General features: G+C 58.5%; 2 protein-coding genes across 3 annotated transcripts; one reads left to right on the top strand and one right to left on the bottom strand.

The window, feature by feature from the left end:
- The first annotated feature begins 1,041 nt into the window (after positions 1-1,041).
- GNG13 (G protein subunit gamma 13) lies at positions 1,042-4,341 on the top strand. The gene is made up of 3 exons (XM_075104687.1): positions 1,042-1,130; positions 2,296-2,410; positions 3,799-4,341. Exons 2-3 carry the CDS (start codon positions 2,313-2,315, stop codon positions 3,902-3,904), a joined length of 204 nt encoding a protein of 67 aa, XP_074960788.1. The 5' UTR covers positions 1,042-1,130; positions 2,296-2,312; the 3' UTR covers positions 3,905-4,341.
- Positions 4,342-4,346: 5 nt separating this feature from the next.
- On the bottom strand, positions 4,347-15,924 carry CHTF18 (chromosome transmission fidelity factor 18). 2 transcript variants are annotated; one of them, XM_075104685.1, is made up of 22 exons: positions 15,783-15,924; positions 15,513-15,665; positions 15,207-15,342; positions 14,931-15,123; positions 14,708-14,797; positions 14,515-14,567; positions 14,165-14,306; positions 13,248-13,460; positions 12,395-12,492; positions 12,160-12,283; positions 11,867-12,000; positions 11,401-11,494; positions 11,225-11,323; positions 10,808-10,938; positions 10,340-10,502; positions 9,877-10,101; positions 9,621-9,770; positions 8,915-9,045; positions 6,980-7,124; positions 5,931-6,047; positions 5,030-5,081; positions 4,347-4,649 (listed from the first exon to the last, which is right to left on the bottom strand). In XM_075104685.1, exons 1-22 carry the CDS (start codon positions 15,865-15,867, stop codon positions 4,513-4,515), a joined length of 2,865 nt encoding a protein of 954 aa, XP_074960786.1. In that variant the 5' UTR covers positions 15,868-15,924; the 3' UTR covers positions 4,347-4,512. The 2 variants fall into 2 exon arrangements, with proteins under 2 accessions (XP_074960786.1, XP_074960787.1); XM_075104686.1 differs by having other exon boundaries at positions 14,931-15,105.
- Positions 15,925-16,122: the final 198 nt, after the last annotated feature.

Genomic DNA, 16,122 nt, shown 5'->3' with positions numbered 1-16,122 from the left:
TTTGCTCCCTGCGGCCAAGCCGGGGCTCGGGCGACCGGGGCAGCCCCGGCGCTGGCAATGCCGGCCTCGGCTCTTCGCGGTGGACCTGGGCGATCCCAGCCCAGGGGTGTCGCAGGGAGGACAAACAGCCACCCGCACGGACACACGTCCCGGACCCCCACGGACTGCCCCATCTGGGCAGTTTTTCTTTGTGGAAACTGTTCTTTCTTTTTTTTTTTTTTTTTAAAGCAACAAAGCGACCTGAAGTGTTTTTTTTTTTTTAAACTGGTTGTTTAATGAAGGGTAGGAGGTGGTTTTGTTGTTTTGGGTTTTTTATTATTTTTATTATTTTGCCTTTAATCAGCTAACAACTGCTAGTGGACCTTTTCCCCCTCCCTGTAAGTCACTCATTATTATTATTTTTTAATGTTGTTGCACTTTTCCCCTTGTGCTGACCCTGCCCCTCCACCCACCATATGTTTGGTCTCCAACTGCTCACTTTTTGTATTTATATTTTGTTTTGGTTTGGTTTTTTTGTTTGTTTTTCCTTCCTCCTTTTTTTAACTAACCTCTCCCCAGCTGCACCCCTGGTCCTCCCTGACACCCCCCCATTCCCCCCCAGCTCCCCCAGCACTAGGCAAGTGGGAAGAAACACAAAATCCAGGGGCAACCCAGCAGGAGCAGCTGGGAGAAAGCCATGGGGGGGGGGGGGGGGGGGGGGGGGGGTTGGCTTTGGCAGGGGTGCAGGCAGGGGTGCAGGGCCTCCCTGGGGTGCCGCTGTGTCCCACAACACATTATTCCCCTCCTCCTTGGGGCCCTTCTGTCCCTTAGGGCTATGGGGGAGGCTGGGGTAACCCCGTTTTGGCAGCTCGGCCGCCAGATACCAGGATGCTGCCTCCATCCCGGGCATTCATGTTCAGCGGAGCCAAATCCCCTGGGAGCAGCGGGGGGGAGGACGTTCCCATTATCCGGCTCCTGCCGTGTCGGAGGCAGCTGGACCAGCCGTGCATTAATAGATTACACAGAGGATTTGGGCTCGCCAACAGCGAGGGGAGCGCTGGCGGGAGGCAGCACGGGCAAGGCCAGGGTGGCTTGGTGAGCCAGCGGGTCGGACGCAGCCCCGCTCCCTGCTAACACCTTTTCCAGCCAAGGTAGGTGGAGGGCTCGGCCACGGCGCTGGGATGCTGCTGGGATGGCTGGAGCGGGGATGGGGATGCTGGTCCCCGCCTGCCTCCAGAAGAGCCGCCAGCGGGAACGGGGAGCCCCAGGGAGGCCGGACCATGGGGATGCTGGGCTCTGGGTGCTCGCCCTCCTCCCGCAGCTGGTTATTTTTCCGGGGGATGCTCTGCAGAGAAGCGGAGCTGGGGCAGCCCATGCAGCTGCCGAGCTGTGCCGGTGCGCGGCTGGCTTTGAGCTGTGCTGCTGGGTGGCTGCATGCAGCACCCCCAGCCCTTGCCTGCCCCTGCGCTGGGGGCTGCAGCCTGATCTGGGGTGCGGGATGGGGAGCGTGGGCATCCCTGGGGTGGGGGAGGGTCAGACACTCCTGGTGCAATGTGATGCTGGAGGGTCTGGGGGTCACAGCCGGCCACGGGCAGGGGACGGTCCCCTCGTGCCACCGATTCTTGGGGTGGCATGGGAAGGCAGGCGCTCGCAGTAGGACTCACACAAGTATGGTCGCAGCTGGTGCCCCATCAGCTGCCGTGCCTCAGTTTCCCCATCACGCGCGTCCCCACTGTTAGCCAGTACCCAAGGGCCACTGCTGTGGGGGTTGGGGAGTGTGTGTGTTTGCGTGGGTGGCCTTGATCCCCAAATCAGAGGTGACCAGCCACATGAGCCATTTCCAAGGCTGTGTATGCAGCTGTGCGGATGCCCAGAATCCCTCCTGGCCCCGCTCGAGGCCACAGCAGGGCAAGCGAAGGAGAAGGGCCAACATCCTGCCTCCCCCCAAATAGCGTCTGGTTGCAATTTGCTGCTCTCCACCCCAGGCAATGCCACCATCCGCCCTGCAGTCAAAGCTGGCTGGGTCCCCGGGTTTTGCATGTGCCCGCGGGCACGGTGCGGCTGGAAGCGGGCCGTGCCAGGCACCCGCCCCGTGCCAGGCTGGCCTCGTGCCCTGCGGGTTAAGTGCAGCCTTTGCCTCGTGAAAACAACCCCGAAAGCTCCCAGAGCCATGGGATGCTCGGCCACGGGGTTGGAAACCACCCCACCCCAGAGCACGGCAGGGTGCTGTCCCCATCCTGGGGACCCCACTGTGGGGGATGCAGAGCTGGGGCAGGATGCGGCCACGGGAAAAGGCACCAATGGCCTCACTTGCAGAGCTCCCGGCTGCCGCCATGGACGAGTGGGACCTCCCGCAGTGGAAGAAGGAGGTGGAAAGCCTGAAGTACCAGCTGGCCTACAAGCGGGAGATGTCCTCTAAGACAATACCCGAGTGAGTGAGTGGGTGCCCGCCCTCCCCTCCCACCCCCTCCCCTTGCCCCCAGCCCAGCCCAGCAGCGGCACATGGCTTTGCACAGCCAGGCGCAGAGTCTGGCTCTTCCCCACCCCCCCCCCCCCACAACCAGCATCAAGGTCCCCCACCAGATCACCCGGGGGCCCCCAAAACAAGGCAGGTTTAGAGCTTGTCAAGCCCTCCAAGCCCCGCTGGCAGAAACCATGCCAGCCCCTGTGCTCCTTTCCACAAATCCCTCCCCGTGCCAGTGCCTTTCCAGCAGCCCAGCCTCCAGTGGTGGCTGGGACGTGGCAGCAGCTGCGGGACACCCTGGTGCCCCCAGGACCCCCCCCCCAGCACTCCAGACTCAGCTGGACGAGTGTGCAGGTGCCCCCCACCCACCCCCAGCCATGCCGCAGAGCTCAAAAGACTTTAACATAGGAAAACAAAGTCATGGAAAGGTATTTCCCCTCCCCGGTTTGTACCTCGCTGCTCCTCACCACGGAGGGGCTTGGGCCAGCCCCCCCATTAACCCAACCTGTCGCTCCATCGCTCACTGACCTCTTAGAAGGGACAGCAGAAAAAGAGTAATTTTAGCAAATAAGTTTTAAAACACACCTCAAAGGCCACCCCCCCGCTGGCAGCACATGGCAGCTACAGACACTGGGGGCAAAAGGCTCTTTATAAACTTGTCTTGGGCTTAGCTCCCCCATCCGAAAACCAGGTGGGTGCACGGGGGCTCATGCATGCTGCCACCGGAGTTGGGTGCACCCCCACATCCCTGCCTGCCAGTGGAGGGCGCACCCCAACATTGCTGTACCCCGGAGTTGGGTGCCCCCAGACATCCCTGCACCCCCACATCCCTGCCTGCCAGCACAGGGCGCACCCCGACATTGCTGTACCCCGGAGTTGGGTGCCCCCAGACATCCCTGCACCCCCACACCCCTGCCTGCCAGCACAGGGCGCACCCCGACATTGCTGTACCCCGGAGTTGGGTGCCCCCAGACATCCCTGCACCCCCACATCCCTGCCTGCCAGCGCAGGGCGCACCCCGACATTGCTGTACCCCGGAGCTGGGTGTCCCCAGACATCCCTGCACCCCCACATCCCTGCCTGCCAGTGGAGGGCGCACCCCGACATTGCTGTACCCCGGAGTTGGGTGCCCCCAGACATCCCTGCACCCCCACATCCCTGCCTGCCAGCGCAGGGCGCACCCCAGCATCGCTCCCCACCAGGGCAGGATTTACCCTGGGCACTGCAGCCGCCCCCCAGCTCCCCCCATTCTGACGCCGCACAGCCCCCCTCCCTCGCGGAGGGCAACACACCTGCACCCCACAAATGCGCTCCGGGCAGGGTCTGTGCCCACCCCTCCGCTCCCCTCTCCGCAGGTTTGTGAAGTGGATCGAGGACGGCATTCCAGAAGACCCCTTCCTCAACCCGGAGCTGATGAAAAACAACCCTTGGGTGGAGAAAGGCAAATGCACCATCCTGTGAGGCGTCGGCCCCCCGCCGCGTGGGCTCCCACCGCCCCTCGCTGCCCCACACTGAATGTACACTTTTTTATTAGCTAGCTTCCTAATATGACTACCTGAACAAAAACCCTACCCTCACCTCGTCTTATTATTTTTAGTAGTAGAAGCGTTTCTTTTTTATGGTGGGGAATGGGGGGAAACACAGGGTGGGGGCAGAGCGGAGGGACACGAGCAGCAAAGGTCGCTGCTGGGTTTCCAGTCACAGCCCTCCACTCACCTCTGCCACCACTACCAGCAAGCTGGCTGCTCTTTCAACTTGAAAAGGAAGAAAAAACTTTTATAAAACATTTTCAGTAATTTAAAATATTCTTTTGTATAATGTAGGATATAATTTTGCAGCAAAACCAGGCAAAATATGACAGCTAAGGGTTTATACATGAAATAAACAGAACAATACTTCATGATTATTTTTTTATACATATATATTTTATTTTTTTTTAAACAAGTGGGTACTTAAAAAAAAAAAAACAAACCAGAATCATACACACCCCACCCCTGGGTTAGAAAGTCCAGTCAGCTTATCCTTTCAAGTTCCACCTATATAAATTCCTGGGCTTCATCTCGGCCCTGCTAGAGCAGGTCCTTGATGTAGATATTCCTCCTGACAGCGTTGGAAACCCCTTCGTTAAACCGGAACCAGACGTCGCTCTTCCCCACAGCCTTCCCCATCTGGCTCTCGAGCGGCTCTTCCTCGGAGGCCTGAGGGGCTGCGGCAGGAAGACCGATGTTAAACACTTACAGAAACTCTTAACTTTAAGGTTACAACCAGCACCCAAGGCTGCAGGGAGCTGGGAGGGGAGCTGCCGCCAGGCACGGCCGGGTTTGCGAGGGCAGAGCGGCTGCTCCCACGTCCCGGATCCTGCAAACACTTAGAGCACCCACAACCGTGCTGCCCCGCTCCCCAGTGTAGTTGTTGGCCCTTTGGACACTGCCAGAATCCACCGACCTGGCCACAGGCACCCCCCTGCCCCACCGATGTCCCCCCAGGGCACGGTGATGCGGGACAGAGCCCGTTTGGGGTCCAAGCACTGCTAATGCAATGATGCCCCGGCAGCACCCGTGGCCACCCCATCCCTCTACCACCTACCCGCGACCACCTGCTGCCGCCGAAGCGGCCGCCCGAAGAAGTCAGTCTCAGGCTGTGAAAAGCAAAAAGCAGAAGGTGAGCGCGGCTCTGTCAGCACCTACATTTACAGCTCGCTGGCAGAGACAACCAAAAGCGATCCCAGTTTCTCTCTGGCAGCTCGGTGCAAGCCTAGACCCCAAAGACACCACTTGGCTCCACCCAATTTTAAGCTAAGTCAGCCCTAGACAGCATCTAAGGAGGTTCAGAGGAGCCCCTTGCTGGGGCCCTTGCGCTCAGGGCTGCGCCCACCACCTTCCCCCTTCCAGCACCCGGCGCGGGAGGAAGATGCCGAGCAGGAACCAAATCCCGCAGAAAGGGCCAACGGCCTCGGTAAAATGCAAACTGCGTTCAGAAATCAGGTGGGAAAGACAAAGTGTAAGGTTCATTGTGCTAAAGTGGGTTTTTATGGACAGCCAAGGTCTCAAAGCTGAGCCTGGGGAGAGGGGTGGTGGCACCTCTTGTTTCTCTTGGCCCCTATCGGGATGCCTGGGGTGGAACCAGCCTGGCTCACCTGCTGATGTCCCCACAGCCCCGAGCTGTGCGTGTACCCCCCTGCCTGGTGAGGGGCTCTCCCCCCAGCCCCGCAGCTTCCACTGAGCCAAACTTCAGCTATTTTAACCTGTTCACATCTCTTCCCTTCCCCAGCCCTGAAAGCTTCACGGAACACAGCCATAATCGTCACCCAGATCTAGTTCATCCCCATGCTATAAACCCAGCCATGCAATTATGGCACACGTGGTGCCAAACTACTCTATTAAAAGAAACTGTACTAAAAATAAATAAATACCAACGGAGACAGCCAGTCCCTAGCAGCCAAGGTACGCACTGGTAGGAAATTAGGTAGAAATTGCAGCCCCCTCACCTTGTCGTCCACCACCGCCCTCCGGACGATGTGCTCCAGGCGCTGGTGGTGGCTGGGGGGCACGGCCGGCCCCGCGGCCGCTCGCTCCCCTGCCTCGCCGAGACTGTCCACGGGCTCCTGCGAGGAGGAGAGCGCTGAGCGAGGGTCCCCTCGGGGCCAGCCGAGCTCAAGGTTTGGGCATCCCCGCCAGGCAATGCACAGCCTGAGGGCAGAATGGTGCCTCATCACCTGTCCCACACAACCCCTCTATTTGCTGCAGGGCTTGATTACAATGTCCAAATAACTCGGTAAGTGTTTTGCATCAGCTCCTCTCGCAGCAGCACGTGGGATTAGCCCCGGCAGCGCTTCGGGCACGTGCATGCTTGCAGCACCTTTTCCTGGGACTTCACGGTCAGCACCGTGTAAACAAGGAGCCTTCAGAGATGTTTTTGCAGCATCTCTTTGCCCTAAGCATCCCCCAAGAAAGCCCTTCTGCTGCAAGAAGGGGCTCTCAGGGATTAATTATCCCTGCGGCACCAGGGCAGGGCAGGCACCAGCTACACCCAAGGCATTTCTCAGCCTCCACCTTTGCCTGTTTCCACCTTCTCCTGCCTCCTGCCCCCTGCTCTGTGGAGGGTTTCGGCAGCGAGCAGAGTAACTCTGCTCCTCCGGGAGCTTTGGGACCTTCGGGAGGACCAAAGAGAAGCAGTGAAGGGAAAGTACAGGTGGGATAGAGCAGGTCAGCCCCCCCCCCCAGACACGTACAAATCACAGTCAGAGGAACTAAAATTCCCGTCTCATCGCAACCCTCGTTAGAACTTTAGACCCTTTAACTCACAGCAAGCGTTTCTTTCCAGAATTCCTGCAAAAAGACGAGCCCTTTGGGCACGTCACCCCAGCGCAGACGTGCTGCCTGAAGGCAGATGTGCAGGCAGACGGCTGCAACTCTGTGGGGGGCTAATCCTGGATTTCCATTTGCAGAGCAAAAGCCACCAGCTGCTTTGGAAAGACCAGGTCCCTACACCAGCCGAAACCCCCCGAAACCACAGGGCACTGAAAGCCCTCCCTACCTCGCCCGTGTTTCGCGCCTGCAGCAAAGCCTCCGTCCTCCTCATCTTCTCCAGCTCGATCTCCCTGGCTATGAGCTGCTTGGCCTGGTAGGTCAGCTGCCTGCGAGCCGGCAGCTCCGGGAACCGGCAGACGTCCTCTATGTTCCTGCACCGCAGAGGAGTGGAAACAGAGAAAAATAGATCAATACTGAAAAAAAAAAAAAAAAAAAAGCATTATGCAAACTGCAGCCTGACAGGGGCACGGAAAGACCCACCACTCTCCCAGCCCCTGCCCCGCAGCCTCTCGGTATGATCCTGGCCACGGTGCCTCAGTTTCCCCATCGCTCTCCGAGTCTGCATGTGCGACGGCACCCTAGGAGATGCTCAGCGAGCAGTGCTGGCCGTGTGGAGCCAGGTTGCTGCCGGGCATCTCAGCTGAATGGGAACTCAGGAGGGATTACGTGCTTTTTAATCTTGGTTTTAATGCAAGAAGAGGAAATTGCAGGCGGGTCTGTGCCGAACAGATTGCCCTGAAAAAGCCACAGTCACATCACGGCGTGGGCATGAGCAGCACCACGACCCCTCGCATGAACCCCAAAGATGCCCCCAGGGAGCTATTTAATCGAGATACGGTCATGAACAGTAATTTTGGCTAATCAGAGCAGTTTTATTCTTAATGGGCTGGTGCACCAGATCTGGAGTTAGGCCTGTTTCAGCACAGCAAAAGCCCAGGCACAGCCCCAGCACCGAGGAGCCAGCTGGGCCGGTTCCTCTGCCAGCAGTAAATATTTCATGCTTTATTCACATTCAATATTATTCCCCTTAAAATAAAGGGAAGAGTCAGCTGTCAGATGGCTTTGCAATCACTTCTAAATTAGCTGTCAAACCTACAATTTAAAACGTTTTAAAGAGAAAACACAGGTTTTGTCGTTGACACCCACTCTGCCTGCGAGACGCTGGGATGTGACCTGCAGGTGCCCCTGGGACGTGACACCCCCCTCCCGGTGCCCGTCATCGCTGTGCATGGCCTGAAAACGGGCTCAGGCTTCGCAACAAGAGGCAGAGCGAGGTGAAGCAACGCGCCTGCTTGCACCACGTGGCTCCCAGTGGCCCACGGTTTCCCCACGGCCGCATTTTGGTGGCACAGCCTGGCATGGGGAGGGCAAGAGAGGACGGCTCTCTGCAGCCCCCGCAGCTCCCATAGGCCTTTCCGTAGTGGAAAAAAAAATAAAGCACTTCACTGTAATTAGATACGGCTGCTTGATTTAAACAGAGGCTAATTTTTGTAATTAACTTTGCACCAGGAAGACATTAGCATTGCTCCTAGCTGTGGTCGGGTCTGTATTACTTCACCGAAGCCTCGGGAGCACTTATGGCTCTGTACATGTCTAAAGCACAATGAGACTCAAGCCTAGCAATGACCAGCTATTAATATACAAATTAACCGCGGCTGCGGTGACCTCCTGTGTGCAACGTGCCCAGGTGGACCTGCGCTCTCCTGAAAGCCCCTGGCAGCTTCGGTCCCTCCTCTGCCAGCTCCGCAGAGAGCCAAAGGCAGCTGCTTCCTTTCCCTTAATCCCATTAAAGCAAAACCAACCCCACTCCGGCCTCAGCCCAAAGGGACGACAGGGGCAGCCAGACCATGCTGCGGGTAGACCAAAGCCAGCAGCAGCCCCGAGGACCCACAAGGCTCTGGAGCTCCTCCTTTAAAATAAAACAAGGCAAAAAAAAAAGCAGATAATCCCTGCAGAGCTGCCATCAGAGAAAGTCGGGTCCCTGCAGCCATCCCAGCACCAGGCAGCTCGTGCCAACCCAGCTGCCATGGCCAGAGAAACCTCTGCCCTCTAGCTGCAAGAAACCAAGTCAATGCCACGATACCTTCAGGCTCCAACTCCTTCCTGAACTCTCTGCGGTTATTTTTGACCCCTACGCCTTCTCCCCACCCTCAAGACTTACGGGTCGAGCTTGTAGACGTACTGGCCCTCGGGCAGGCGCTCCTGGTGGTAGGTGAGGTTGTAGGCCAGCATGGTGCTGATGAGGTCTGCCAGCTGCTGCTTCTCCTTCAGGCTGTAGAGCTGCGTGTTCACCTGGGGAGGAGAGCAGAGCCCAGCGAGGGGAGAGCATCACTAATTCATAACAACTTCTAAACATAAAAATAACCTGAAACACCGGGTTTCTCTCTGTATGAGAAAGGACAATTAATACCCGTGAGGTTCAGACCAAGTTTAGTCTCCTGTTAGGGACACGCTTACTTCACAGAACGGGGACAGTCCCCTCTGATGGCCCGAAGGGTAAATGCACCCAACGCAACCACGGGTGTGGGTGAATCTGCTGCTGAAAGGAGAGTGCAACAGCCCCCCAGGCCCCTGCTCAGGCCAAGCCCACCCCCCCGGTCACAGGGTTTGGGGAGGTGCAGGATATCCCTGCCATGCAGCCAACAGTCGGGCATCTCAGCGTCACATCCCCGGCTTCCCTCCAGCTTCTGCATCAGCTGCAACGTCAAACCGACCCCGAATTTGGGACAGAGGTCTGGGATAGCTCGGCTTTGGTGAGGCAGCAGGGGACATGTCCCGGCCCTCACGGGACGGGGGTTTGCAGAGGGGACACGTCACCCAGGCAGGACTCCTGCCACTGCAGTGAGAGGGGGCTGGCGAGCACTCACTGGTCGGAGCTTCGGGGCGATGATGTCCATCAGCAGAGAGAGCACCTCCAAGACGAGGGAGTGCTGCCCTGTGCGGCTGCGGGCGCTGGGCGTTATCCCTGACATCATGGACATGACGAGGTTCTGCATGTGGTTCAGCTTGGCCAGGGCCTGGGTGGAGAAGGCAGGGACGGCTGAGCCACGGCTGCAACTGCAGACGTCCCCGTGGGCAACGGAGCTGGAGCCACGCTGCCGCCGTGCCCTCCGCGGTACTCGCCTCGTGCTGGCTGCTGGGATAAGCGAGACGGGGGATGCTGCTGGCTGCGAAGAGCATGTGGAAAGCCACGGGCAGGAAGGGCAGGTATCGCATCAGCTGGAAGCTCTGTCCGTGCAGGACAGCCTGGCTCAGCAGGTCGGAGAAACCCAGCCACTCCAGGGCCAAGCACACCGAGCTGAAACTGGAGTCCCGCAGCTTCATATTCAGGAAATTGTCGTACAGACCCTGGAAGCAGACGCCGGATTAGAGATGGCTCCAGCACTCTGCAGGGATTCTGAGCATCCCACTGAGCTCAGCTCCAGCACAACACCCCAACACTCCATCCTAAATTAGCACAATGCCACTGCAGGGAGGGGTTTCCCAAGGCATCCCCAGCCCCAACCTCCCAGATGAGGAGCCAGCCTTGCTCCGGATGGCACAGCAGAGGAAGCGGCCCAGCTCTTCCCCTTCACAGCTGCTCTACCTGGGCGAGCTTCTCCTGCTCCCCTGAGGAGAGGGCGAGGTGCAGGATATGGTGGAAGCGGTGGGAGGACGTGTTGAAGCCAGCCGTCCTGCCAAGGTGCGACAGGTCCTCATCGCCCACCAGGAGCTGGGCTGGCAAAGTGGGGTCCATTCCTATCCTGTGCCTGGGGGAAGCCAAAGGGAAGAGCTCAGGGTGCCCTGGCCCTGAACGGACCAGCAAGGAATATTTGGACTCTTACGAACTGGACTGAAGGCAATATTGATGCCAAATTATCAGGCACTAAAAAGAGCAGCCAAAGAGCACCTGGACACACAAATCTCCTGAAACGGAGCGGGGTCTGCTGCAGGGCAGACCAGCTCTCCAGGACCTTTCAGGTTCCTTCACCACAGGTCTTGCAAGTGGATGAGGGGATACCACGAAGCAGCATGCCCCAAGCAGACCGCAGACCTAAGAAATCCTCCCTTTTACCTTTGGACCTTTGGGAGCTGGAAGATCTCTTGCCAGATGGAGAAGAGCCCCTTGTTTTGGTCCTTCAAGCCAATCTTCATCGTCTGCACCATCTGCACGCTCAGCTCCTTCTGGCCTCGGCTGTGCAAGAACTGCAACACAAGCGAGGGGCTGGGGAGGGGGGATGGGCACCGTGGGGAGGGAGGGGATGCCCACAATAGCGAGCTGGTGCTGGGGAAAGGCAGAGCCAGAGGCACCTCGCTCTTCCTTGCTTTGTAGGGGAATCAAGGTTAAAAATAACACAGGGGACAGGGTGGACATTTCGGGGATCTGCCTGGGACATAGTGGGTTTTCCCCTCCATCCCCATCTGAGGCCAGATCAAGTCAAGAGCCGCAGCAAGCCCACGTCCCCCAGAGACCTCCCGGCCACGCGAGTACCTGCAGGGTGTTTATGCAGGAACGGATGTCATTCTCCGTCTTCTCGCACAGCGCCAGCAGCGCGCCCGTGTCCGCCCGCATGCCCTGCCGCAGGGCGATCTGCAGGAGAGGGGGGGTCAGCCGGGAGGGGCCGCCGGCCGGGGTGGGGGCGAGAGGAGCCCTCGGCCGCGCCGCACCTCGCAGAGACGCTGGGCGAGCCGGGACGGCGCCGTCCGAGGGAAGTTGAGCAGGAACGATTGCTGCCGCAGCGGCCGGAGAGCAGGGACGTACCTGGCAAAGGGAAGCACAGGGGTCTCTGAGCAACCCTGGCAGAGGAAGAAATCCAGCCATTAGTGCTCCGCTCAAAGAAAGACAAGTTATTTAGCAGCTGCCTGTACACCACTGCACGCCTGGGCGTGCACAAGCGTGACCATACGCTCACACCTAGCTAAAAGTCACCCCAGCGGATACAGAACCTGGGGGATTTCAGGAAAGCTGACCGTGTTGTAGTTTTACTTTTCAAAAGGTATTTCTAAGCTGCAGGACTGACAGCAGATAACTTGGCGCAGGAAGGCTTTGGCTGGAGGCAGCCACAGCTGCCTCCTTGCCCAGGGCAGGGGTCTCCGCTCTCCATCCCTCCCCAGTCAGGCAGGCGATACTAACTGGTCGTTGCAGATGCAGATGATGGGCCTCAGCAGCAACCCGCCCTCGCGCCGCCTCCTCCGGCCCGTGCCGGCTGCTGCCTCACCCTCCCCATCCTTACGGTGGATGATGTTTAGCAGCACGTTGATAGATGCCTTGGGGTAAAAAAAAAAAAAAAAGAAGAAAAATCAAAATCAAGGACAGAAGGGATGAATTCTTGCTGTTCAGAGGCAAGAAACCACTCCTAAAATGGAGCAGGGGATGAGCCGCTGAGAGGGCAGTAACTAAGGTGGCCAGATCCAGGCTGGGCTTACCGCGGGCGCACCGTCTATCTCATCGATGATCAGGCAGTTGGGCTTCTCGTTGGCACCCAGCACAGACTTCATCTGGGTGGCAGCTTCAATGCGGGTCTTGAAAACCTCGGGGCTGCGGTCGTCACTGCAAGACAAGCCGGTGCCCGGATGCTGTGGCACGGCACCACCTCCGGCACGGCACCACCTCCGGCAGCTTCTGGAGCAGGGCAGGGCTGGGCAGCCGGCGCAGACTCACCTGGCGTTCATCTCAACGACGTTGTACCCCGCGTGCTTCGCGATGACGTGGGCCAGCGTGGTCTTTCCCAAGCCGGGTGGGCCACAGAGCAGGGCTACCTGTGGCACAGAGGTAACGTCAGCCTGGCAGGCAGCAAGGCAGGGCTCCTTCCAGCACCGACCAAGGCTGCCACGCACAGCGATGAGGCTCTGCAGCCTCCACCCTGGTCTGCTTCAACCCCTGGGAGCTGCTGCACTGGTTTGCAGACATAGTGAGAAAAGAGAAAGCCACTGGAGAAAGGAGAATATAACAGAAACCCCTCAGAGGTGTCAGAGTCATCCTGGCAGCATCTCTCATGCTTACATTTAAGTCTTCGGGGTATTAGACGGATAAGGCTGAACAAAATCCTTTCCAGAATTACACTCCTGAGAAGTGATGCTGTTAGTATTTGGTTTTGTTTCCCCTTTCTTATATCCTCTTACTGGACAGGCTGAAGCTGGTTAGCTGGCCTGGGTATGTTATCTCTGCTCCCTTCAGCATTTAAGCACCGTTGCTCTTTTCCAGATGCAGAAATTCTTGCTCAAAGGCATGCCAAATGCACCCCGAACCAATAAAGTCAAGACCAGCCTCTGTAAAAAGGGAATGTCTTTCTTCAAACAGCCATTTAATTTGGCTGGAAAAAGTCTGTTCCCCTCCCCTTGTTATCACACTACTCAAGCTGAAACAGAAATGAGAAAACTCCATAATTGCTAATGAGAGACAAGGAATCCAAGTTCTGCTAGATCTGTACTGGAAGATCCTGCTCCTCACAGTGGTGGTGGGATGAGGGGGATAGGAGAAAAGACCCACCAGAGCAGCCTCCTGTCCTGCTCACCTTGAATTTGGGTCTCTTGTGCTGATCCAGCTCAGCCTCCAGAATCTCCTCTGTGAGCTGGACCTTTGTCTTCCACTTATTCTGCTGCTCCTTGGGCTGGCTGAATGGAGGATGAGCCTCAGCGCTGGGCTTGGCCTTCTTCACAGCCTTCTCCTTCCCAAACACCACCGTGTCCCAGAGCTTGAGCCACTTCAGAAGGCAGCGGTTCGTGTACTGCATACCAGGCAAGAAAGGAAGCAAACCCTGTTGAACCACAGAGGGATCTGGCCATGGGCAGAGGATAGCCTCTCCTTTGTGGCTTAAAAACCAGAACAGCGTGTAGAGGAAGGAGCCGGGCCCAGGGAGGCAGCGCAGAGCGTGTCTGCCCAGACAGATCTCAACGTGCGGCACGTCACCCCTTGCCACAGGAGAGGCTGCCCAGGTTTCTGCCCGGCACCTCTGTGGGACAGCCTAGAAATGCATCTTCCCATCCCGGCTTAGCCACCATCCCGCAGGGCAACTGAGGACAAGTCGCATCGGCCCCATCCCTGCTGTCCCTCGTCTGTCTCGGCTCACCCCCGCGCTTCTCCACCTCTTCCATGATTTCCAATTCCCTTCTAATATTCCAAAATAATCGAAGTAGCCAACAATTCCTGGCTAAAGTCCACCCAATCTTTTTTGTCTTATTTTTGTTATCTTTCATAGTCTCTTTTGTTGGAAGGTCCACAGCCTACAGCTGGAAAACCCCCTCCCCAAGCTCTCTGCAGGTGGACTGTCCCCAGGCAGGGCTAGCACAGAGAGAGCCCCCCAGCCAGCGCTTCCAAAAGCCCCGCGAGCAAAGGCAGCACCATCAAACCATGATCCCACAGCATTAAGGAGAGTTATAAAAGCAGTAGGCCCACCCAAATACCAAGCCCCCACTTATAATAGAACCTCACGTCATCACTGAGCAGGTCCATGTAGCGCCTGGGAGTAAACTTGTCCACCCAGAGGCAATGCAGCGCAGACTCCTCCTCATCTGCTGGCTCCGCTTCCCCCACAGGCTCCAGGCTCTCGGTGCTGGTTTCGCTCTCGAGGCAACTGCAACAAAGAATTAACTTGCCCCAAACCACCCAGGGAGTCAGGGCAGGGCTGGGAATCACACCCAGACTTCCCAAGCTGGGGATGCTGAGGGCAAAGAGGCTCCTCCAGTCACAGATCCCCAGAACTTGGACCCTACCAGAACACCTCGGGAGCCATGTCCGACAGCGTGGGAGGGATAGGAGGGTATTTCATCCCAACATCTCACCTGTTTATGATCTCTGTCAGCTGCTGCGACGCCTCCAGAACACACCTCCGACGCTTGAGCACAAAGAGGGCAAGAGGGGGATCAGAGATGCCCCACTAACCTGCAGCTTGGGGGAGCGGGGATTCGGGAGCCAACGCTGCAGCCACCCAGGGGTGGCAGGGGAAGACGGGAAGCTCAGTACAAGAGGTGATACCTCTTCATCCACTTGTTCCTTCAGGTAGGAGAAAGGCACCCCCAGCAAGTGGAGCGGCCTGCGTGCGTTCCAGCCCATGGAATCGGGGAGCTGCGAGCAACAGAGGACACACGATGACGTTCATACTGATGCTCAGCCCAAACACTTGGTGCTTCATCAAAGATTCCCTCCTGAACCGGGTGGAGATCCGAGAAGCAAGCCCAGCCTTCAGACCCCTCTTTACCTCCACTCCTGTCCTGAAGGGATCATCCCGCATGACCATGAAGACCCTGGTGCCTTCAGTGGACGTCACGTTGATGTAGTCCTCCAGGATGGGCGGCCGTTTGAGGACCCGCTTCTTCTCGGAGGGCGGTGTGGTCTGCAGCGGGGCCATTCCACTCACCTCCAGGTGGTCTGAGCTGGAGAACACCTGGTTCCTTTAGCAGGAACCCCAACCTTTGGTGGGGATCAAGGGCCCCTTCCCTCACCCCTGCTATAAGTGGGGTTCAAGGTGGCCAACCTGGCATTCTGGGGAGAAGGTGACTCTGGTCCGGGCACAAGCGTGTCAGCATGGGGCAGGACATCAGGAGCCAACTCATCCGCCCCAAAGTTGAGCTTCTTAACAGCTTCCAGGCGCTGTCGCTTCGGCTTTGGAGCTGCGCGAGACACCAGTGCAGGAGGAAGAGGAGATGCATCGTTGGTGGTACCCGGCTGCTCCTCCAGCAGCACCCTGCACCGCTCGGGATGGGGGGAGAGAGGTCAGCAGCACCCAGGGACCCGTTAGGGCTGCAAAACCGCTAATAAACCCGGCTTAAGCGAAACGTACTGTGGGCCGCGGGCGGTGGCGAGGGGCCGGGTGGGACGCAGCCCCGCTCCCTCTTCCTGGGGTTGGTGTCCTCGGGCGGGTCGGGCTCCTCCGGCCGCTCCCTCCTGCCCCGAAACTGAGAGATTTTGGGGACGGCGGGTGGGAACGGATCATCTGCAAGAAGCGTTACACGACGGCGCCGGTCACCGGACGGGACCCACGGCGGGGCGGGCATAGGGGGCTCCGCGGCCGGCCGCGCGAAGCTCCCCCGGTACCGGACACGGCGCCCACCTCCCAGCTCGGCCAGCACCTCCAGCTCGGCCGCGAAGCACCGGTAGAAGGCATCCTCCTCGGGGCCGCCCCCGGGGCCCGCCATGGGCCGCGCCGGCACCGCGCCCGCCCGCGCCGCGCTTCCGGCTGCCGCGCCGCAGCGGGGCCCGCCGCTCATTGGACGAGACCCACCGGCCGAAAGAAGTGGCGGCGCTGATTGGATACGGCGCGCGGCTGGACTCGGCGGCGGCGGCGCTGATTGGATGCGACGCGCGGCTGGACTCGGCGGCGGCGGCGCTGATTGGATGCGACGCGCGGCTGGACTCGGCGGCGGCGGCGCTGATTGGATGCGACGCGCGGC

This window comes from Phalacrocorax aristotelis, chromosome 10, assembly GCF_949628215.1.
Source record: "Phalacrocorax aristotelis chromosome 10, bGulAri2.1, whole genome shotgun sequence".
In the NCBI taxonomy this organism is placed as follows: Eukaryota; Metazoa; Chordata; class Aves; order Suliformes; family Phalacrocoracidae; genus Phalacrocorax; species Phalacrocorax aristotelis.
Note: the sequence above shows the minus strand (reverse complement) of the source record. Positions and strands in the feature narration are given on the sequence as shown.